The following is an 18,696-nucleotide window of genomic DNA, read 5'->3' on the forward strand; positions in this document are numbered from 1 at the left end:
TGTTAAATGATTGATGTGGTTATGTGATAAGTGATGGGATTACGGTGCATGATGCATTACTAGACGAGATGCCGCAATCGGCTTGGAAACGAGTGCATTAGTGGCTCGTGGAATGGGATGTGATGGCACTATACAATCGTACTATGTCATATAGGAGCATGTGATTTAGGATTATCATTTCTCCGTACTACGGCCCTTCCTAACAAGGGTTGAGGTGTTGGGTTATCACTTAGGGGGAAGCAGTGGTCGCGGTTGTCCGGTCACTGTGGCGGTTAGACATACACCTGGCTGGTTATTATGACAGTCAGCAACCACAGTGGTATATTCAAAAGGGTCAATCATACTAATTTTAAATTATTGGAGTCAGCACCTTTACTTTCTGTCATTTACTTGTATGTTGAGAGCCGGTGGTCGGTATGCTTTACTTTTTCGAGTACTCAGGTGGGCCTTCTCTGACAACCCTATAGGCGTATCGCGGGATAAAGTTCACGGCTCGTACCCGAGGCATACGCGCACTGTGGTTATAGTAGCACAAAATCAAAGACTTAGAATGTTGTTTAGGTGGATAAGATTTAAAATGAATTGCATAGCATATAGTGCATATGGATGCGATTGTTGTGTAGTCTTTCCTTTCACTTACTGAGCTAGTGAGCTCATCCTACGTGTGCACCTCTTTTAGATGATTTTGCAGGTCACCAGCCTGAAGATCAAGGGTCGGGCCCTACATATGAGTTTCCTGATAAGGATTGGTAGGTCCCTGAGGAGTATGAGCACTGTGCTGATTGCACATGCGAGGGATGTGCTGCGGGACCGCAGTAATGACACCGTTCATGATTTTGCTTTTTGATTCTTTTGATGACCTCCCTTTTTGTGTACTTGATACGTAAATTGTTATTCTTTTTATGTAAATATCATGCCTGCGGGTTCACATGTATGTATCTATATACTACAATTTGGGTATCAAGTATATTGGGGATATTTATAGGTAATTTAAGTCTTCCACTGAACTTTTGAACACTTATCTTAGATGTGGGTATGCTGTGGTGGGTACTGTATCAGATGATCCTGGCAGGTTTGAGTTAACTGGAGTTAAATCGGTCATCGATCCGGTTCTGTATGAACGAGGTGCGACAAGGAGTCGGGCCCCACTGTGGACTTTTCCTCTGAGGACTGGTGGGTCCTTGATGAGTTCGAGCACTTTACTGATTGCACTTTGTGCAAGCGGTGTGTGACATCGAAACAGGTAGTTAAAAGGGTACAACAGTGATTTCATTTTCTCACTTAACAAAGATTGACAGCAAGAGATCTGAGTATAATTTGGTATTATGCATGGGGTGTCTCTCTAATAGTGGCTTACTCTAGGGGGTGCTCTATAAATTACCCTTTATAATTTCCTTGAAATGAAGTGAAATTGAAAAACCGGAAAGTTGAAAAATTATGATAAGGGAGACAATCGAGTACAATTAATACAATGGATCGATGGATTTCATCAAATTCTTCTACGATAAGGTGGACGAGTTCGAGAACCAGGCATTCCGTTGGATGTATGTGACATCGTTGTCGTCTCTGCCATCATACTGCTCATGGTCATCATTGCAATGATCATTGGTCTCATCACATAGAACGATTAACAACGATCATGGAGATAACGCGACCTCAACCTTTTCGTTGTCTTTATCATCATCCCCCATGACCCTCACCAATTCCATCAAAGCCATGTGTAGCATCCCAATTCCTATTTCTCTGCCTTTTGTTCACTGAAAAAGGGAGTTATGACTAACAACAAACCAATAGCAGATCCGAAGGTGTTGTCCATGGAAGCCATTGTGAACGAGCTCTCAAAACTGTCGAGGCTACTAGGCAAGCTAATCGCCACCAGTGCCAACGACAATGTCCAAGAAAAGGTGCCGCTCCTCGATTGCAAGAGAGTCTCTCTGTTAATCGATTTTCTACAACTGGCTATTCGAACCGATTAGTTTCCAAATATCCAATTAATAATCGAATTCGGAATCGATAATACTTTCATAGTTCCATGGAAAATCTAATCAGATACGAAATTAGGTTTGGACAATCGAATATGAAGTTAGATTATAGTGTATCCTAGCCGAATTTGATCCGTTTATATCTCTAATTCCATTCTTTAGTTTCGGATATCTACTATCCAAATCAAATATGATTTGCCACCTTTAAAGCTAGACTATCGTATTCCAAGCGTATGTGGATTGTTTGCAACTTGCAACTGGGGAAAGGGATAAAGATAAAGCGGGAAAAGAAAAAGAAACGCAGAACAATGAAAAGGGTATTATTGTCATTTGAAGGGGAAAAAAATGTGGGGCAAATCGTTTTACGGTCACTGACTCTCACATCAAGCAAGCAAATATCCTTTCACTGACTCTCACATCAAGCAAGCAAATATCCTTTCTCAGTTGTGTCGGTTTTGCTGCGATTTTCCGCCGTTCCGGTTTAAAATCTGCCCTAATCTCGTGACTCCCCACGTAATCCTTCTGGGGTTTTAGCTTTTCGTGGGGGCAATGGTGCTAGGGTTTTAGGTCTCCCCTGTTTCTACACTCTTCTACCCATTTGAACTGCCTCCTTCTCCACCTTCACCTCCTTATCCTCATCTTCCTCTCTCTGTGCCTTATCAGAAGACATGGATAGATATCAGAGAGTCGAGAAGCCGAGGCCCGAGGCGACGATAAACGAGAACGAGATCCGAATCACCACACAGGGCCTCATAAGGAACTATATCACCTATGCAACTAGTCTGCTTCAGGTTCTTCCACTTCACTTCTCCTTTGAACAAATCTCTGAACTCTTTTGCTTTATTTTTTTATTTTTTTTCCAACTGTTGCTAGTAATTTTCGTTCTGTTTGATGGGTTTGGAGAGACTTTAAATTATCCATTGTAGTTCGATTATTTTCGTTGTTATGATTTGTGATGGGTATTTTTAGTTCAGTCTCGTTACTGTAATCGGTTTGTTGTTTATTTCCATTTTTCTCTATCAATAGTTATGCATGCATGCATTTGACCGTTGTCAAGCCAGAGGAGGGTGGAGGAGCCATCATCAATGAGGGAGGAGATAGCCTTAAGACCAAGGGGTCTAAGTTTTAAGATTTTACGCCAAACACAGGAAGCATTTGGGGGGGGGGGCGGAATGGGAACAGTCCATAGGGAATCCCTCTTGAAAAAGTGGGAGTAAACCCAAAAGACCCAAATGCTTTTTCACTTGGAAGCGAGCTTCTAAAGAAGTTTGAGGATACTAGTAGAGTTGACATCCTGAATCCTTGCAAGCCCAAGACCACCTTTCATCTTTGGGAGACAGACATAGGCCCAATTGAGGGGGTGAAGGAATCTGGAGGAATCATTTCCTTTCCAAAGAAAGGAGCAAAAGAGGGATTCGACTTTCTTGATGGAAGAGAGGGGGAGCTCTTAAACACCAGACCAGCAAAGGAAGAAGCTTGCCTTCCAAATTGTTATCACTATAACAACAACAACAAATTGTTACTATTACATATTATACTATCAGTTTCTTATTCTTAAAATGTTTTATGTTACTTTACAACTTTTAATCACCAATGAAATGGAGCCTTAGATTGTGTTTCATTGTTTAGAGAGTGGAAAAGTGTGAGAAGTGTCACTTCCGTTGTTTGGTTGGGAATAGTGCTTTCCTACACACTTTCTCAGTTTCCCAAGAAGCGAGTTTGACCAAATCACGAAGATGGTTAGTTTTTTGTGAGTTAGTGTGAAACTTTTAGAAGAGTTAGGTCTCACTTATTTTCTTGTGTTTTCTTAGCGCAACCATACATGGGCATAAGAAAAAGTGTCATTTTCTTCCACTCTGCTTAATCTCATTTTACTTCACACTCCTAGACTCTGGTGAGTTCTAGATAATTCAAAACAAGATTCTAAACAATCACTGGACAGAACCACAATGAAACAGCTTAAGTAGCTAAAGGGCGGAAAATAGAAGGTTGGATATATTCTAAACCAGCTAGCCGATGGGGCTGAAATTCTGTTGAAGGTTGAAGGTTGATCCAAGCCTGCTGAAAGTGTCTAAAATGTCACAAAGATCCAAGGGTTCGATATGAAGTAATGGGTGTGGACAGAAACCAGAAACCAAGTGAAAACAGGTAATAGAAGATTACTAAAACATTTAGATATCCCAAGTTCCAGATCTGATGATGCTGCATTTCTGGACAGACATAGTACTATCAGGGAGAAATGTCAATCCTAAATTGGGCTTAATCTGATGGTTGGATGGGCTGGAATATTTAAGAGAAGATTGACGACACAAGTGGACAGAACTGATATGCAGGAACGGAAACTTAGGAAGAAAAGATTGGACCCAAGGAAGGTGGAATTGAACTCACAAGAAGATGGATTCAGTTTAGCTTGTTAGACATCCATAGACTCACCTTGTAGCCTGCTGAAACTGAAAACTAGGTGGAGAGAAAAGATGGGACATGATCTGGCTTCAACACCCAAGGCCTATGGGAGGAGGCTTCACCACCTAGGGTTGCTGCTGATTCACAACAGTGTTACATTGCTGTAGAGAACACTGCCAAACAAACTAGCACGAGACAACCATACACTGCCTCAGTGTTTTCCATATTGGTCTCCATGTTTCTTTCCCATGAGGTTTTCCTTTTGCCCCCCTCCCTCCCTCCTTTTTTATCTTCTTGGTGTTTGTATGCTTTCTCTTTTAAAATTTATTTACACACTTCACTGCCCTGTATATTGTGATCTCGTTTAGCATGTTTTGCTTGTGACCGTGCTTGTGATGGGTTGTCAACTTTTGTTCTATCCATGTATTTGTGCTATTTATTCACAGTATCCATTTTCAACCAATGCATGCATTTAACGGGTTCTCAACTTTTATTGCAAGACCAGCAATGATGTTTGGAGCTGAATGTTGGGCAGTGAATAAAAACATATAAACAACATAGTATTGTTGAAATGAGGATGTTGAGATAGATGATTGGTAAAATTGGAATATATAAAATAGTGAATGGACAAATTAGAGTCGGTTTGAGAGTAGATACATTGTAAGTTGGTAGAAAGTTGTTTCAAGCACATAAATATGTGCAACATAAAATGCATTGGTAGGGAGGAGGGATATGATTTAGATTGGAGGAGCTAGGGGTAGGCTTAAGAAGACTTTAGGATAAGTGGTGAGGAAAGACACGCATGGCTTAAAACAGTAGGAATGGTAGCAAATATAGTTTTAAATAGAGTTGATTTGCAAAAGAGGATTCATGTAGCCAACCCCATTTAGATAAGGCTGAGTTGAGTTGTATTCATGGGGTCTATTTTCGATGAATGCATGCTTCAAGTATTGTTGGTTTTGATGAACCGGCTTCACTATTGAGAGGGTAGGCACTAAAATACATTGACAACCACACTGCATTGCAAGTTTTGAAACAGAGTGATGTAGCAGCTCTCCGATGGATTGACCCAAACCCGCTCTAGAACCCGGATCAATACCCAGATCCAATTTGGGTTCCAAGTTACTGATTTGGGTTCAAGATCATCAGAATATTTTAGGATTTTATTTTATTTGAGAATATTTGTTATCTTTTATTTTAGGTTATTTTGGTGTAGCTATTAGGTAAGTAGAACTTTTCAGTTTTAGTTTTATTGTGTTTCTATTTTATTAGAGTTTAAATTAGGAAATCTCTTTTATGTTAGATTAATTTCCTAGTTGGCACTTCCCTTTTTTTTTAGTGACTCTTTTCCTACTTATGTAAGGCCATGGGCCACAGTAGTTTTAGTTGATGAATGAAGAAAAATTTGATTGGGAAACCCCCCTGTGTGGCTGTCTTCTCCCCCCTTATTCGCCCTCTTCCCTGCGATCTCTCTTCCTATCCCCTCTTCTCTTCTACTTTCTTTCTCCTGGTTCTTTCTTCTATTTTGGTCTCTGTTCTAGCAGAACTTGCAACATGAGAAAACCGTGGCTGATCCCATATATGCTAATCTTTTCAATTTAAATTTTGAGGCAAACAAACCCCTATCTAAGGCGACCTGAACCCTAGAGTCTTATCCTCAAATAACCCCATTTTGTGAGATCAAGGTTCAGATATGTATATGGTTTTATACCTTACTGCCATGCCCAACATATGTGTTTAAGAAACTTTTTTTGAGTAGTCATTTACTGGGATTAAGAAGGCTGATCGAGAAGACTCCTCCCTTGAAACTTCAGTCTAGATCCTGACCAGTAGGATGAGTTCTCCACTAAATTCCTCTCTTGAGTCTTCTGCCTCCCTCTTCTTGATTTTAGGTTGAAGACAACCTAAATCGTGGGTTGTTTTCTTTAAGGCACCACATTTTTATTTTCTAGGTTTACCCCCACTCTTCTATTCTTATTATGTGTTGTCCCTTCTTTCCCTTCTATTCCTAGAATACCCCTCCCTTTTCACACGTTACTCCCTTCCTCTAAAGTGAGAATTCAAGAAGTCTTTAGGGTTTTGCCTTTTGTTTTACCTCTATATTGTTACCCCCTACTTTATCCTCTTATTTACACCCTGCAATCGAGTTGAATGCCTTTCCTAGTTTGACCCTAATCAATAAATCAAATTCCTACTTTGGAATTTCTGGGTATTTACAAAAGTGCCATTATCTCTTGGTACTTGAGTATTTCCCATTTGGATGGTCACTTAATTACCAAATTGCCATTGTTTCTAGACTTTGGCTCTAAACATTTAGGTGGGTCCACTGGCCCTTCATTATTTGATATCAGAGCCAAGTTTCCTGTCAACTTCTTTCCTCTAATGGTCGCTCACACCACCCCCTCATCTGAACTGTGGACTCGGTTATTTCGACTGAATGAAAAGACATTGAAGGTGGTTAGAGCTTTCCAAGAAGAGTTGGTTGCTAGGAAAGCACAACTTGATACCCTTCAGATAATTATCACAAGATTTGATGCCACAGAGTCACCCATTTTGAACCCTGACGAACAGCAAGGCCATGTTATTCATGACATTGTGATGACTCCTCGGGAACCATGCTATCATCAACAGAATGTAAGTATTGAAAGAATAGCCAAAGAGCAAGTCTCCCCCCTCTCACGACTCTCTCTATCTCGTTTCTCTCTCTCGCCTCCTCTCTTTCATGCCTCTCTACCTTCGCGTCTCTCTCTCTCTATTGTCTCTCTTAATACCTCACCTACCACTCTTTGTGCAAGCTGTTGAATATCGCCACGTCTCCTTTATGCATTGTCCACGTCATTGAGGACTGCCATGCCTTCATACTTCATCTCCTTCAACAGCCAGCATGGACTGCACCTCTACATCTTGGAGGACCCGATTTTCTGCTCTTCTCCTTAGATCTGAACAACAAGAAAGGTAAATTTGTTCCCTTCTCCACCGCCCCACTTATCCCCTTTCATCCCCATCCTTTATTGTTGGAATCTGAACTGTTCTCATCGTTCTTTTCAAACCTAGCATTTTCTTAATCATTATGGAATCCCAACTGGTTTCTCTTTATTAGGAGGCTGATTTTAGGAGACGCTTGTTGCTTATTTTATTGTGTCTTGGATTGATTCTGTGCTCAAACTAACATATGCTGCTATGTTCCCTTCCCCATGTCCCCCACTTGAGATTTAGGTAGTTTATACGTTTTTCTTCCTAGACTAGTATTGATTATTGCTACGCTGTTTATTAGTCATTTCATTCTTGCATGCCGATTATGTATTTTGCTAATCCCCATTAATCCCAACACTAATCTAAGCCCTAATGAGTCTACCCCCTGTCCACGTGGGTAACCCTTGTAGGAAACCTAGTTGTTCACGTGAGCCCTAGTTGTCTACTCTCTGTCCACACTCACTACGGCTTAGATTGGGGTTGGGATTAATGGGGATCAGCAAAATACATAATCAATAAGTAAGAATTAAATGACTAATAAACAGAGTAGCAATAAACAATACTAGTCTAGGAAGAAAAACATGTAAACTACCTAAATCTCAAGTGGGGGACATGGGGAAGGGAACATGGCAGCATATGTTGGTTTGAACATATAATCAATCCAAGACACAATAGAATAAGCAACAAGGATCTCCTAAAATCAGTCAACTAATAAAGAGAAATCAGCTGGGATTCCATAATGATTAAGAAAAGGCTAGGTTTGAAAAGAACGATGGGAACAATTCAGATTTTAGCAATAAAGGATGGGGATGAAAGGGGATAAGTGAGGGGGGTGGAGAAGGGAACAAACTTACCTTTCCTGCTGTTCAGATCTGAGGAGAAGAGGAGAAAATCAGGTCCTCCAAGATGTAGAAATGCAGTCCACGCTGGCTGTTGAAGGAGATGAAGTATGAAGGCATGGTAGTCCTCAATGACTTGGACAATGCATATGGGAGACGTGGTGATTTTCAACAACTTGTACAAAGAGTGGTAGGTGAGGTATTAAGGGAGACAATAGAGAGAGAGGCGTGAAAGAGAGAGGAGGCAAGAAAGAGAGAAACAAGATGGAGAGAGAAAGAGTCGTGAGAGGGGGGAGACTTGCTTTTTGGCTGCTCTTTCAATACTTTCATTCTGTTGATGAGAGCATGGTTCCCAAGGCGTCGTCACAATGTCATGAATAACATGACCTTGTTGTTCGTCAGGGTTCAGAATGCGTGACTCTGCGGCATCAAATCTTGTGGTAATTACCTTAATGGTAACAACTTGTGCTTTCTTAGCAACCAACTCTTCTTGAAAAGCTCTAATCACCTTCAGTGTCGCTTTATTCAGTCGAAGTAACTGAGTCCACAGTTCAGATGAGGAGGTGGTGTGAGCGACCATTGGATTAAAGGAGTTGACAGGAAACTTGGCTCTGATACCAAATAATGAGGGGCCGGTGGGCTCACCTAAAGTTCCAATTAGGCTAGCTGTGGGCCCACCTAAATGCTTAGAGCCAAAGTTTAGAAACAATGACAATTTGGTAATTAAGTGACCTATCCAAAGGAGAAATATTCAAGTACCAAGAGGTAATGACACTTTTGTAAATACCAGAAATTCCTAAGTGGGAATTTGATTTATTGCTTATGGTCAAATCAGGAAGGGCATTCAACTTGATGGCAGGGTGTAAATAAGAGGATAAAGTAGGGACAACAATATAGAGGTAAAACAAAAGGACTTTTACACAGAAGACAAAACCCTAAAGACTTCTTGAATTCTCACTTTAAAGGAAGGGAGTAACGTGTGAAAGGGGAGGGGTATTCTTAGAATAGAAGGGAAAGAAGGGACAACACATAATTAGAATAGAAGAGTGGGTGTAAACCTGAAAAATAAAAATGTAGTTCTTTAAAGTAAACAATCCACGATTTAGGTTGTTTTCAACCTAAAATCAAGAAGAGGGAGGCGAAAGACTCAAGAGAGGGAATTAGTGGAGAACTCATCCTACCGATCAAGATCTGGATTGAAGTTTCAAGGGAGGAGTCTTCTCGATCAGCCTTCTTAATCCCAGTAAATGGCTGCTCAGAAAAAGTTTCTCAAACCATAAGTTGGGCATGACAGTAAGGTATAAAACCAGCTACATATCTGAACCTTGATCTTGCAAAATGGGGTTATTTGGGGATAAGATTCTAGGGTTCAGGTCGCTTTAGGTAGGCATTTGTTTGCTTCAAAATTTAAATTGAAAGGATTCGCATATATGGGATCAGCCATGGTTTTCTCATGTTGCAAGTTTTGCTAGAACAGAGACCAGAAAAGAAGAAAAAACCAGGAGAAAGAAAGAAGAAGAGAAGAGGGGATAGGAAGAGAGATTGCAAGGAATATGGAGAAGAAAAGGGGGGGGGGAGAAGATAGCCACACAGGGGGTTTCCCAATCAAATTTTTCTTCATTCATCAACTAAAACTACTGTGGCCTATGGCTTTACATAAGCAGGAAAAGAGTTATTAAAAAAAAAAAGAAAGTGCCAACTAGGAAATTAATCTAACATAAAAGAAACTTCCTAATTTAAAATCTATTAATAAAATAGAAACACAATAAAACTAAAACTGGAAAGTTCTAATTACCTAATAGCTACCACAAAAAAACCTAAAATAAAAGATAACAAATATTCTCAAATAAAATAAAATCCTAGAATATTCTAATGATCTTGAACCCAAATCAGTAACTTGGAACCCAAATTGGATCTGGGTCTTGGTCCAGGGTTTGGAGCGGCTGTGGGTTGATCCATCGGAGCGCTGCTACATCACTGTGGCACGCTAGTTTTACCAACTATAGTTCGTGTCCACTCCCGCCTTTAACCAGAGATGGTCAGGACTATCAGAAGTGTACACCCACTCGGCAAAAACAAACCATAACACTTCCATCCACAATAAAGCATCAACATCCACAATATAAGGAGTTTATGTGGTTTGGCAATGAGCTTACTGTAATGTTTTTCTATGTATGGGTTAGTACTAGTCATTGTGTGGGGTCGAATTAGTTGATAGTTGTTGATCGACAGACTGGGTTGGACGAAGACCGGTTAAAAGATCCCATGATGGGAATTCAGGTCTTTGATTAGCCGCTTTAAAGTGTAATGATCAGTGGGCCTCTTTACGATTGGATCCAATTTGTACTCTATTTTAGGGTTAGTCTTTGCTCCCCGTTTATATAAAAGAGGCAACACCCATTAATTGCAACTAATTGACAATTTACATAGAGAGGGGAGCTAATAAAATTGACAAGGAGAGAAAGCTCAGAGAAGAAGATTGTACGAGAGGGAAAAGCTAAAGTTTGTGGAATCTTCCCAATACGTTATGGATCCGGGCATGTGTTAATTAGATTTATGATTGTATTGTTGTTTTTTGTTCATTGATCCGTCATATCGATCCTATAAAATATTATATCAATTGGTATCAGAGCGTATATGATTGGATCATTGAACAATGTGTTGTTCTTGGTGTTTTGCCTCTATGAATCGATTTTGTTTTGTTCGATTTTACTTTTCAATCGATTGGAGTTTCGATCTTAAGTTTCCAAGTATTGATTTTCTTGCACCATTGTTTTGATTTAAAAAAAAATCGGACTTTGAAGATTCGTGGATCTCGATTTCATGCTTTCACTATGAAACCTGCAACACAATTTTTTTTTTTATAATTATTATGATAAAATAAAATAGAAGTCGAATCTTAAAAGGATACGATTATGTGATTTTTTTTGGGTAGCTTAACTTTGTGAGTTTTGCAAATAAAAGGTTTTTTATATTATTATCTTTTGGATTACTTTCCCTTTATAGGTTTGTTATTAGAAGAAAAAAAATAAGGACAAATCTTATAATGACTTAGTGGTTACCGTGTCAAAAAGTTTCCAATTCTCAAATTTGCAAAATTGAAAGCCCTTTATTTTAGGAAACATATATATATATATATATATATGCAAGGTTTGACTTCTTTTATTGGGGATTCTCTCTCCCTTTATGAGTTTTGACATATTGAAAGGTAAGTAATGGGTGCTAGTTGTCATCCATGATCTTATTTATCCCTTTACTATTTTATCTTTTCTTTAAGAGGTTGAACTCAAATTGATTTGGAATTGAACCAAATCATTGCAAAATGACAAACCTTTTTATTATTTGCAATGTTAAACACAAAACCTTTGCTATCCATTCTTGAAATGAATACTGGCTCCGGTATCAAACCACCAAGAACTAGGGAAAGCACCAACTAGATTTAATTCAGAACATATTAGAGTTAGGGGGTACCTATGATAAGATTCTGGAGATGGGAAACAAGAAGGGCGACATTCTTATCTTTCAAATTCTTGAAACTGTAGCAATCAACTTTCTTGTGACCAACTTTCTTGCAATAATGGCACTTGCCTCTAAAACCCTTGGAAACCTAACCTTTGCCATTGAAAAAAATTATCTAGTTTAGGCTTAAAGGATTGACTAGTTTTGTTAAAATTTCCAAATTTCCCTTTAAACTTTTTCCATTTCTTACCTTCATTTTGGGTGGTGGTGTTGGCTTTATCGTTAACTATCTGCTCAATATTCCCATTATGCTTCTTTGACTCCTCTTGCACAAGGATGGATGTCATCTGCTCAATAGTCTATTCCAGATTATTTGCATTGTAAGTTGTCTTAAGAGAATCAAATTGAATGGGTAGAGATTCCATAATCTGCCATACTAGGAATGCATTTAGATATTTTCACTTTCATAGTAGACAACTAGTTCGCATACTTGGTCAGTTTCAGATTATGATTGCCAACTCCACTGAACCATTATACTGAGTGTTTGAGAACATCTTCAATATGTCCCCCTTTCTGCCTTGTCAAAATTCTGGAATTTCTTCACAACTGTTGCCAGAAAATCCTTGGCCTTCTTTGGTTTAATCATACTTTCTCTGATAGACTTGTCAATGGTGTGCCTTACAATAAATATACACATATGGTTTGATTCCTTCCACTCATCTGAGAGTGTCTTGGCTTCAGCATTACTTCAACCGTGGGATTGGGAGGCTCATCAGTCAATAAAGTAATGTCCAAACGCATGATTGCTAGCGTCATAGTTAGGGATTTAGGCCACTCCTCATAATTAGTGCCTTGATTGACACAAGGTGGGATGCTATAACTGGTAAACACAAAAAAATAGTTTACTAAAAATATGCATAATCAAGCATATATCATAACAATGTCACTAATAAAAACAATAATTCTGACCAAGTGGGCAAATGATCAAATTTCTATCAGTCTTGTTCTCATAACAAAGTAAAAGGAAAAATCCAAAATAACTTTGTGAAAGTTCCTGCATGCCATTGGGTGGCAAGATCTCCCAATACGCGGTGGACTTTTTCTGATCAAAGCAAGATGCTTGAAACAACACTTTCTACTTTCTTGGAAATCCTGTCACTTGTGGTGGCAAGATAAAGACTCCCAATTCTATGAAGCTTAACAATATCACCCTCATTCGATCGAGCAGGATTGACCAAACGAGGACTCACCTGTGGTGGCAAGAGCACGACGTTGAAACGATAACAACAAATCTCTAAGACTACTATTGAAATCGAAGGACTTGGAAGTTTCAGATCTTTCATTGCAAGGCATGTTGCCTGTATTGTTATACGTAATCGATGATTGCTACGAAAAGTCGGGCCAATCGATTGATTCGTTTCAACGTTGTGCTCTTGCCATCGCAGGTGAGTCTTCGTTTGGTCGCTCCTGCTTGATTGAGTGAGGGTGATGTTACTGAGCTTCATGGAACTGGGAGCCTTTATCTTGCCACCGCATGTGATGAGATTTTGAGGAAGTGTTGTTTTAAGCATCTCGTTTTGCTTAGAAAGAGTCCACCGCATATTGGGCGATCTTTCCACCACAGGTGTGACCCCAATGACGCAGGACCTTGCAACCAATTATTTTGGGTTTTTCCTATTATTTGTTATAGGAACGAGACTGGTAGAAATTTGATCATTTGCCCACTTGGTCAGATTTATTGTTATTGTTAGTGATATTGTTATGATATATGTTTGATTATGCATATTTTTGTAAACTAATTTTTTGTATTTACGAGCTATGATATCTCGCTTTGAGTCAATCAAGGCACTTAATGGTACTAATTATGAGTGGCTTGAATCCCTAATTGTAATGTTAGCAATCTAGCGTTTAGACATTGCTTTATTGACTGATGGGCCTCCAAAGCCCACGACTGAAAGTAATGTTGACGCCAAGACACTCTCGAAGGAGTGGGTGGAATCAAACTGTTTGTATATCTTGGTTATAAGGCACACCATTGACAAATCTGTTAGAGACAATATAATTGGGCCAAAGAAGGCTAAGGATTTTCTGACAGCAGTTGTCAAGAAATTTTAAATATTTGACAAGGTAAAAAAGGGGACAAATCTAAAGATGTTCTCGAAGACACTCAGTAAGATGGTGTTAGTGGAGTTCGCAATCATAATCTGAAAATGACCAAGTATGCGAACTAGTTGTCTACTGTGGAAGTGAAATATCTGATGCATTCCTAGTATGGCAAATTATGGAATCTCTCCCTGCTCAATTTGATTCTCTTAAGACATCTTATAATGTAAATAGTCTAGAATGGACTATTGAGCAGATTACCTCCATCCTTGTGCAAGAGGAGTCAAATAAGCATAATGGTACTATGCAATTGTTACCAATGAAGCCAACAAAAACACCCAAAATGAAGGTAAGAAATGGAAAAAGTTCAGAGGAGAATTTGGAAATTTCAAGAAGACTAGTCAGTCCTTTAAGCCCAAACTGGATAGTTTTTTTCGAAGGCAAAGGTTAGGTTTCCAAGGGTTTTAAAGGCAAGTGCAATTATTGCAAGTAGGTTGGTCACAAGAAAGCTGGTTGCTACAGTTTCAAGAATTTGAAAGAAAAGAATGCCACCCTTCTTGTTTCTTGTCTCTAGGATTTGGTCATAGGTAAGAATGTCGCCCTTCTTGTTACCCCTCTAGTTCTAGTATGCTCTGAATTAAATCTAGTTGATGTTTCTTCTAGTTCTTGGTGGTTTGATACTGGAGCCAGTATTCATATAATTAATTATGCAGGATCTAAGAAACAAGGGGAGATCAAATGATGGGGAACTGCACATTTACGTAGGGAATGGCTAGAGGATCCAAGTAGATTGTGTAGGAGTAGTTGTTTTGGCTTTTACTTCTGGTTATGTTTTGAAATTAGACAATGGTTTATGTACCGTCACTTAGACGAAAACTTATTTCAGTTTCAAAAGTGGATAGCAAGGGTTTTGTGTTTAACATTTCAAATAATAAAACTATCTATTATTTTGGATCCCAATTGGTTGGTTTAGCTACTTTGCGTGATGGTCTTTATATGTTTGATTTGCATTTTACTCCTCCATTTTTAGATTATTCCTCTACTATAGATGTTGCTGTGGGACTTAAACGTATGAGGTGATGAAAATTATTCAATGTTATGACATAGACGTTTAGGATAGATCTCTAAACCAAGGATGGAATGGTTAATTAAGGATGGTGTTCTTCATCAAGTTGACTTTTGAGATTTTGGTATATGTGTTGATTGTATTAAGGGGAAACTCACTAGAGCTAGAAACAAAGGGACAATTCGAAAGGAAGTACTGTGGTTGATATATACTGACATATGTGGTCCTTTCACTCAAGGATTAAAGTATCGGTATCGGTTGCTGTATTGGTCGACCAAAATTAAGATATGTATTAGAGGGTATCGTATCGTATTGGAGATATGCTAAAGATACACATTAATGGATAGGAAATACTTTTTTATACATTTTTGCATAAAAAAAGTTAAAAAAGCTATATATAACATGTATTATGCATAACACTAAATTGAGAGTATCGCACTAAGAATCCAAGGTTTGTAGTTGTCCTATAAATGTAAAATCCTTGTTCCCAATCTTGATTTCCATTTTAGTTAGAGAAAAATGGCTGGCAACATATTTGGAACAAAAACCCCTAAAAAAATCACATTTTTCTGAAAAATGACTAATCTTGGCCATTATATGATTATAGTGCACTGTGTCGTACCGTATCGGTTGATACATACCGAAACATACATTTCACCTCGATTCTGAATTTTTTATAGAGTATCGGTACGTATCGGTATGTATCGTTTTGTATCGTAGGATACATATCGATACAAAAGGGTTTTAAAAATTTCATGTATCGTATCGGTAAAGGCCGATACAAATATGAATCGGTCGATACGGTACGATACATATTGACACTTTAAACTATGCTTTCACTCCTATTGCAATGGCAGGATATTGTTGCCTTATTACAACGATGATTACTCTCGTTATGGTTCTTTCACTCCTATTGCAAAGGGAGGATATTGTTACCTTATTACTTTCAACGATGATTACTCTCGTTATGGTTATATCTATCTTATCTAAGAAAAATGCGCATCCCTACAAGCTTTTTAAATTTTCCAAACCGAGGTTGGATTTAAAATGGAAAAGAAGATCAAGATTGTTAGATTTGACCGAGGTGGAGAATACTAAGGTAGGTACAATAAAACCGGTCATAATCTTGGTCCATTTGCTAATTACTCCTAAACAAAACAGTGTTGTCGAAAGGCCAAATCGTACACTTATGGACATAGTGAGAAGTATGATAAGTAAGTCTACCAGATTTTCTTTGGGGAGATGCATTAAAAAAATGTATATATCTTGAACTTGGGACTTAAACGTACGAGGTGTGATGAAAATTATTCAATGTTACGACATAGATGTTTAGGATAGATCTCTAAACCAAGGATGGAACGGTTAATTAAGGATGGTGTTCTTCATGAAGTTGACTTTTGAAATTTTGGTACATGTGTTGATTGTATTAAGGGGAAACTCACTAGAGCTAGAAACAAATGGACAATTCGAAAGGAAGAAGTACTGGGGTTGATACATATTGACATATGTGGTCCTTTCACTCAAGGATTAAAGTATCGGTATCGGTATCGGTCGTCGTATCGGTTGGCCAAAAGTAAGATACGTATCAGAGGGTATCGTATCGTATCGGAGATGCGCTAAAGATACGCACATAAATGGATATGAAACACTTCTATACACTTGCGTAAAAAATAGTTAAACAAAGCTATGTATAACATATATTATGCATAAACACTAAATTGAGAGTATCGCACTAAGAATTCAAGGTATGTAGTTGTCCCATAAATGTAAAATCCTTATTCCCAACCTTGATTTCCACTTTAGTTAAAGAGAAAAATGCCTAGCAGCGACTTTAGAACAAAAACCCCTAAAAAAATCACGTTTTTCTAAAAAATGACCCATCTTGGCCATTATATAATTGTAACGCACTGTATCAGTATGTATCATACCATCTCGGTATGTATCGACCGATACATACCGAAACGTGCATTTCACCTTGATTTTGAATTTTCCATAAAGTATCAGTACGTATCGTATCACTGTGTATCAGTATGTATCATAGGATACATACCAATACAAAAGGGTTTTAAAAATTCTATGTATCGTATCGGTAGTAACGTACCAGTATGTATCAGTTGATACATACCGAAACATACATTTCCTTGATTTTGAATTTTTATAGAGTATCGGTATGTATCGGTGCATATCGTATTGTATTGGTGTGCATCGGTATGTATCATAGGATACATATCGATACAAAAGGGTTTTAAAATTCCATGTATCGTATTGGTAGTAATGTATCGATAAGGGCCGATACAGATACGTGTCGCTCGATACGGTACGATAAGTACTGACACTTTAAGCCATGCTTTCACTCCTATTGCAATGGGAGGATATTGTTATCTTATTACTTTCAACGATGATTACTCTTCTTATGTTTATATCTATTTTATCTAAAAAAATTCGCATCCCTATAGGCTTTTAAAATTTTCCAAACCGAGGTTGTACTTAAAATGGAAAAGAATATCAAGACCATTAGATATAACCGTGGTTGAGAGTACTATGGTAGGTATAATAAAACCAATAATCTTGGACCATTTGCAAGTACTTACAGGAGTGGAATTTATGCATAGTACACCACGCCAGGTATTCCTGAACAAAACAGTGTCATCGAAAGGCCAAATCGTACACTTATGGACATAGTGAGAAGTATGGATGGTAAGTCTACCAGATTTTCTCTGGGGAGATGCATTAAAAAAATGTATATATCGTGAACAAAGTGCCAAGTAAGTCACTTCCGAAGACTCCACATGAGTTGTGGAATGGCAGGAAACCTAGTATTATTCATTGCATGTTTGGGGATGCGCAGCAGAGGTGAGGCCCTATAACCCACAAATAAAGAAACTTGATCCCAGGGCCATCAATGGACATTTTATTGGCTATTCTGAGAGGCCAAGAGATTACAAATTTTATTGTCCTCCTCACACTATCAGAGTCATTGAGTTTGAGCAAGCAGTTTTCTTTGAGGATGATATGAGTATTCCATCTATTTAGCCATGTTACTTCTCTTTTGAGGAACATGTTGTACCAATACTCTTTTTTCATCATCCACGCTAATTCGTACATCTACTGAGCAGGTGACTGTTCCTATTCAGGAACATATAGAGCCTATAGTGGTGGAGTTTATGGCTCTGATTATAGATTATACCCTTGTTGAGCCAGCAGTTGTAGAGGCACCCTTGAGATGGTCAAAGAGGACTCGTCGGTCTCCTATTTCTAGTGATTGTCGTCTAATTGCAAGAGCATGAGTTTGATATGGGCATTGAGTCTGATCCTAAATATTTTTAGCATGCAGTTGATAGCTCTCATTGCCTTCAGTGGATGGATGCTATGCATGATGAGTTGAAGTCAATTAAGGCTAATGATGTATGGTACTTAGTTGAGCTTACCTAGCAGGTCTATTAGATGTAAATGGATTTTCAAGACCAAAAGGGATGCTAAAGGTGAGATTGAGCACTACAAGGCTAGACTTGTGGCAAAAAGGATTCAGTTAGAGTTAAGTATAAAGAAACTTTCTCACCAGTGTATGCCAAAGATTCTTTCAGGATTATTGTGGCTATGGTTGCATATTTTGACCTAGAGGCATCAGATGGATATGAAGACTGCTTTCCTAAATGGGAATATAGTATACATGGAGCAGCCTCCTAGTTTCAAGACTGTTGACACTGAGCACATGTTCTTCTTCGATTCACACATAACTATTCAACACATTTCTACATATGCTATGATAGTAGACCTACTAACTAAGGATTGGCTCCAAAGGCTTTTCAGGAGCATGTTACTTGTATGGGATTAGTTGAATCCTTAGATGTACTTTATTAGTGGGAGTGTA

The 18,696-nt window shown here is 38.5% G+C and overlaps 1 protein-coding gene across 2 annotated transcripts in view; it reads left to right on the forward strand.

The window, feature by feature from the left end:
• The first annotated feature begins 2,374 nt into the window (after positions 1-2,374).
• LOC122060022 (ribonuclease P protein subunit p25-like protein) overlaps positions 2,375-18,696 on the forward strand; it is a 29,473-nt gene continuing 13,151 nt past the window's right edge. The window contains exon 1 of one of the 2 annotated variants that reach the window (XM_042623153.1): positions 2,375-2,773. In XM_042623153.1, coding sequence (XP_042479087.1) covers positions 2,651-2,773 — 123 coding nt within the window. In that variant the 5' untranslated portion in view covers positions 2,375-2,650. The remainder of the gene's footprint in view (positions 2,774-18,696) is intronic. The other variant, XM_042623154.1, reaches the window with a different exon arrangement.

This window comes from Macadamia integrifolia, chromosome 13 (genome assembly GCF_013358625.1).
Source record: "Macadamia integrifolia cultivar HAES 741 chromosome 13, SCU_Mint_v3, whole genome shotgun sequence".
Taxonomy (NCBI): Eukaryota; Viridiplantae; Streptophyta; class Magnoliopsida; order Proteales; family Proteaceae; genus Macadamia; species Macadamia integrifolia.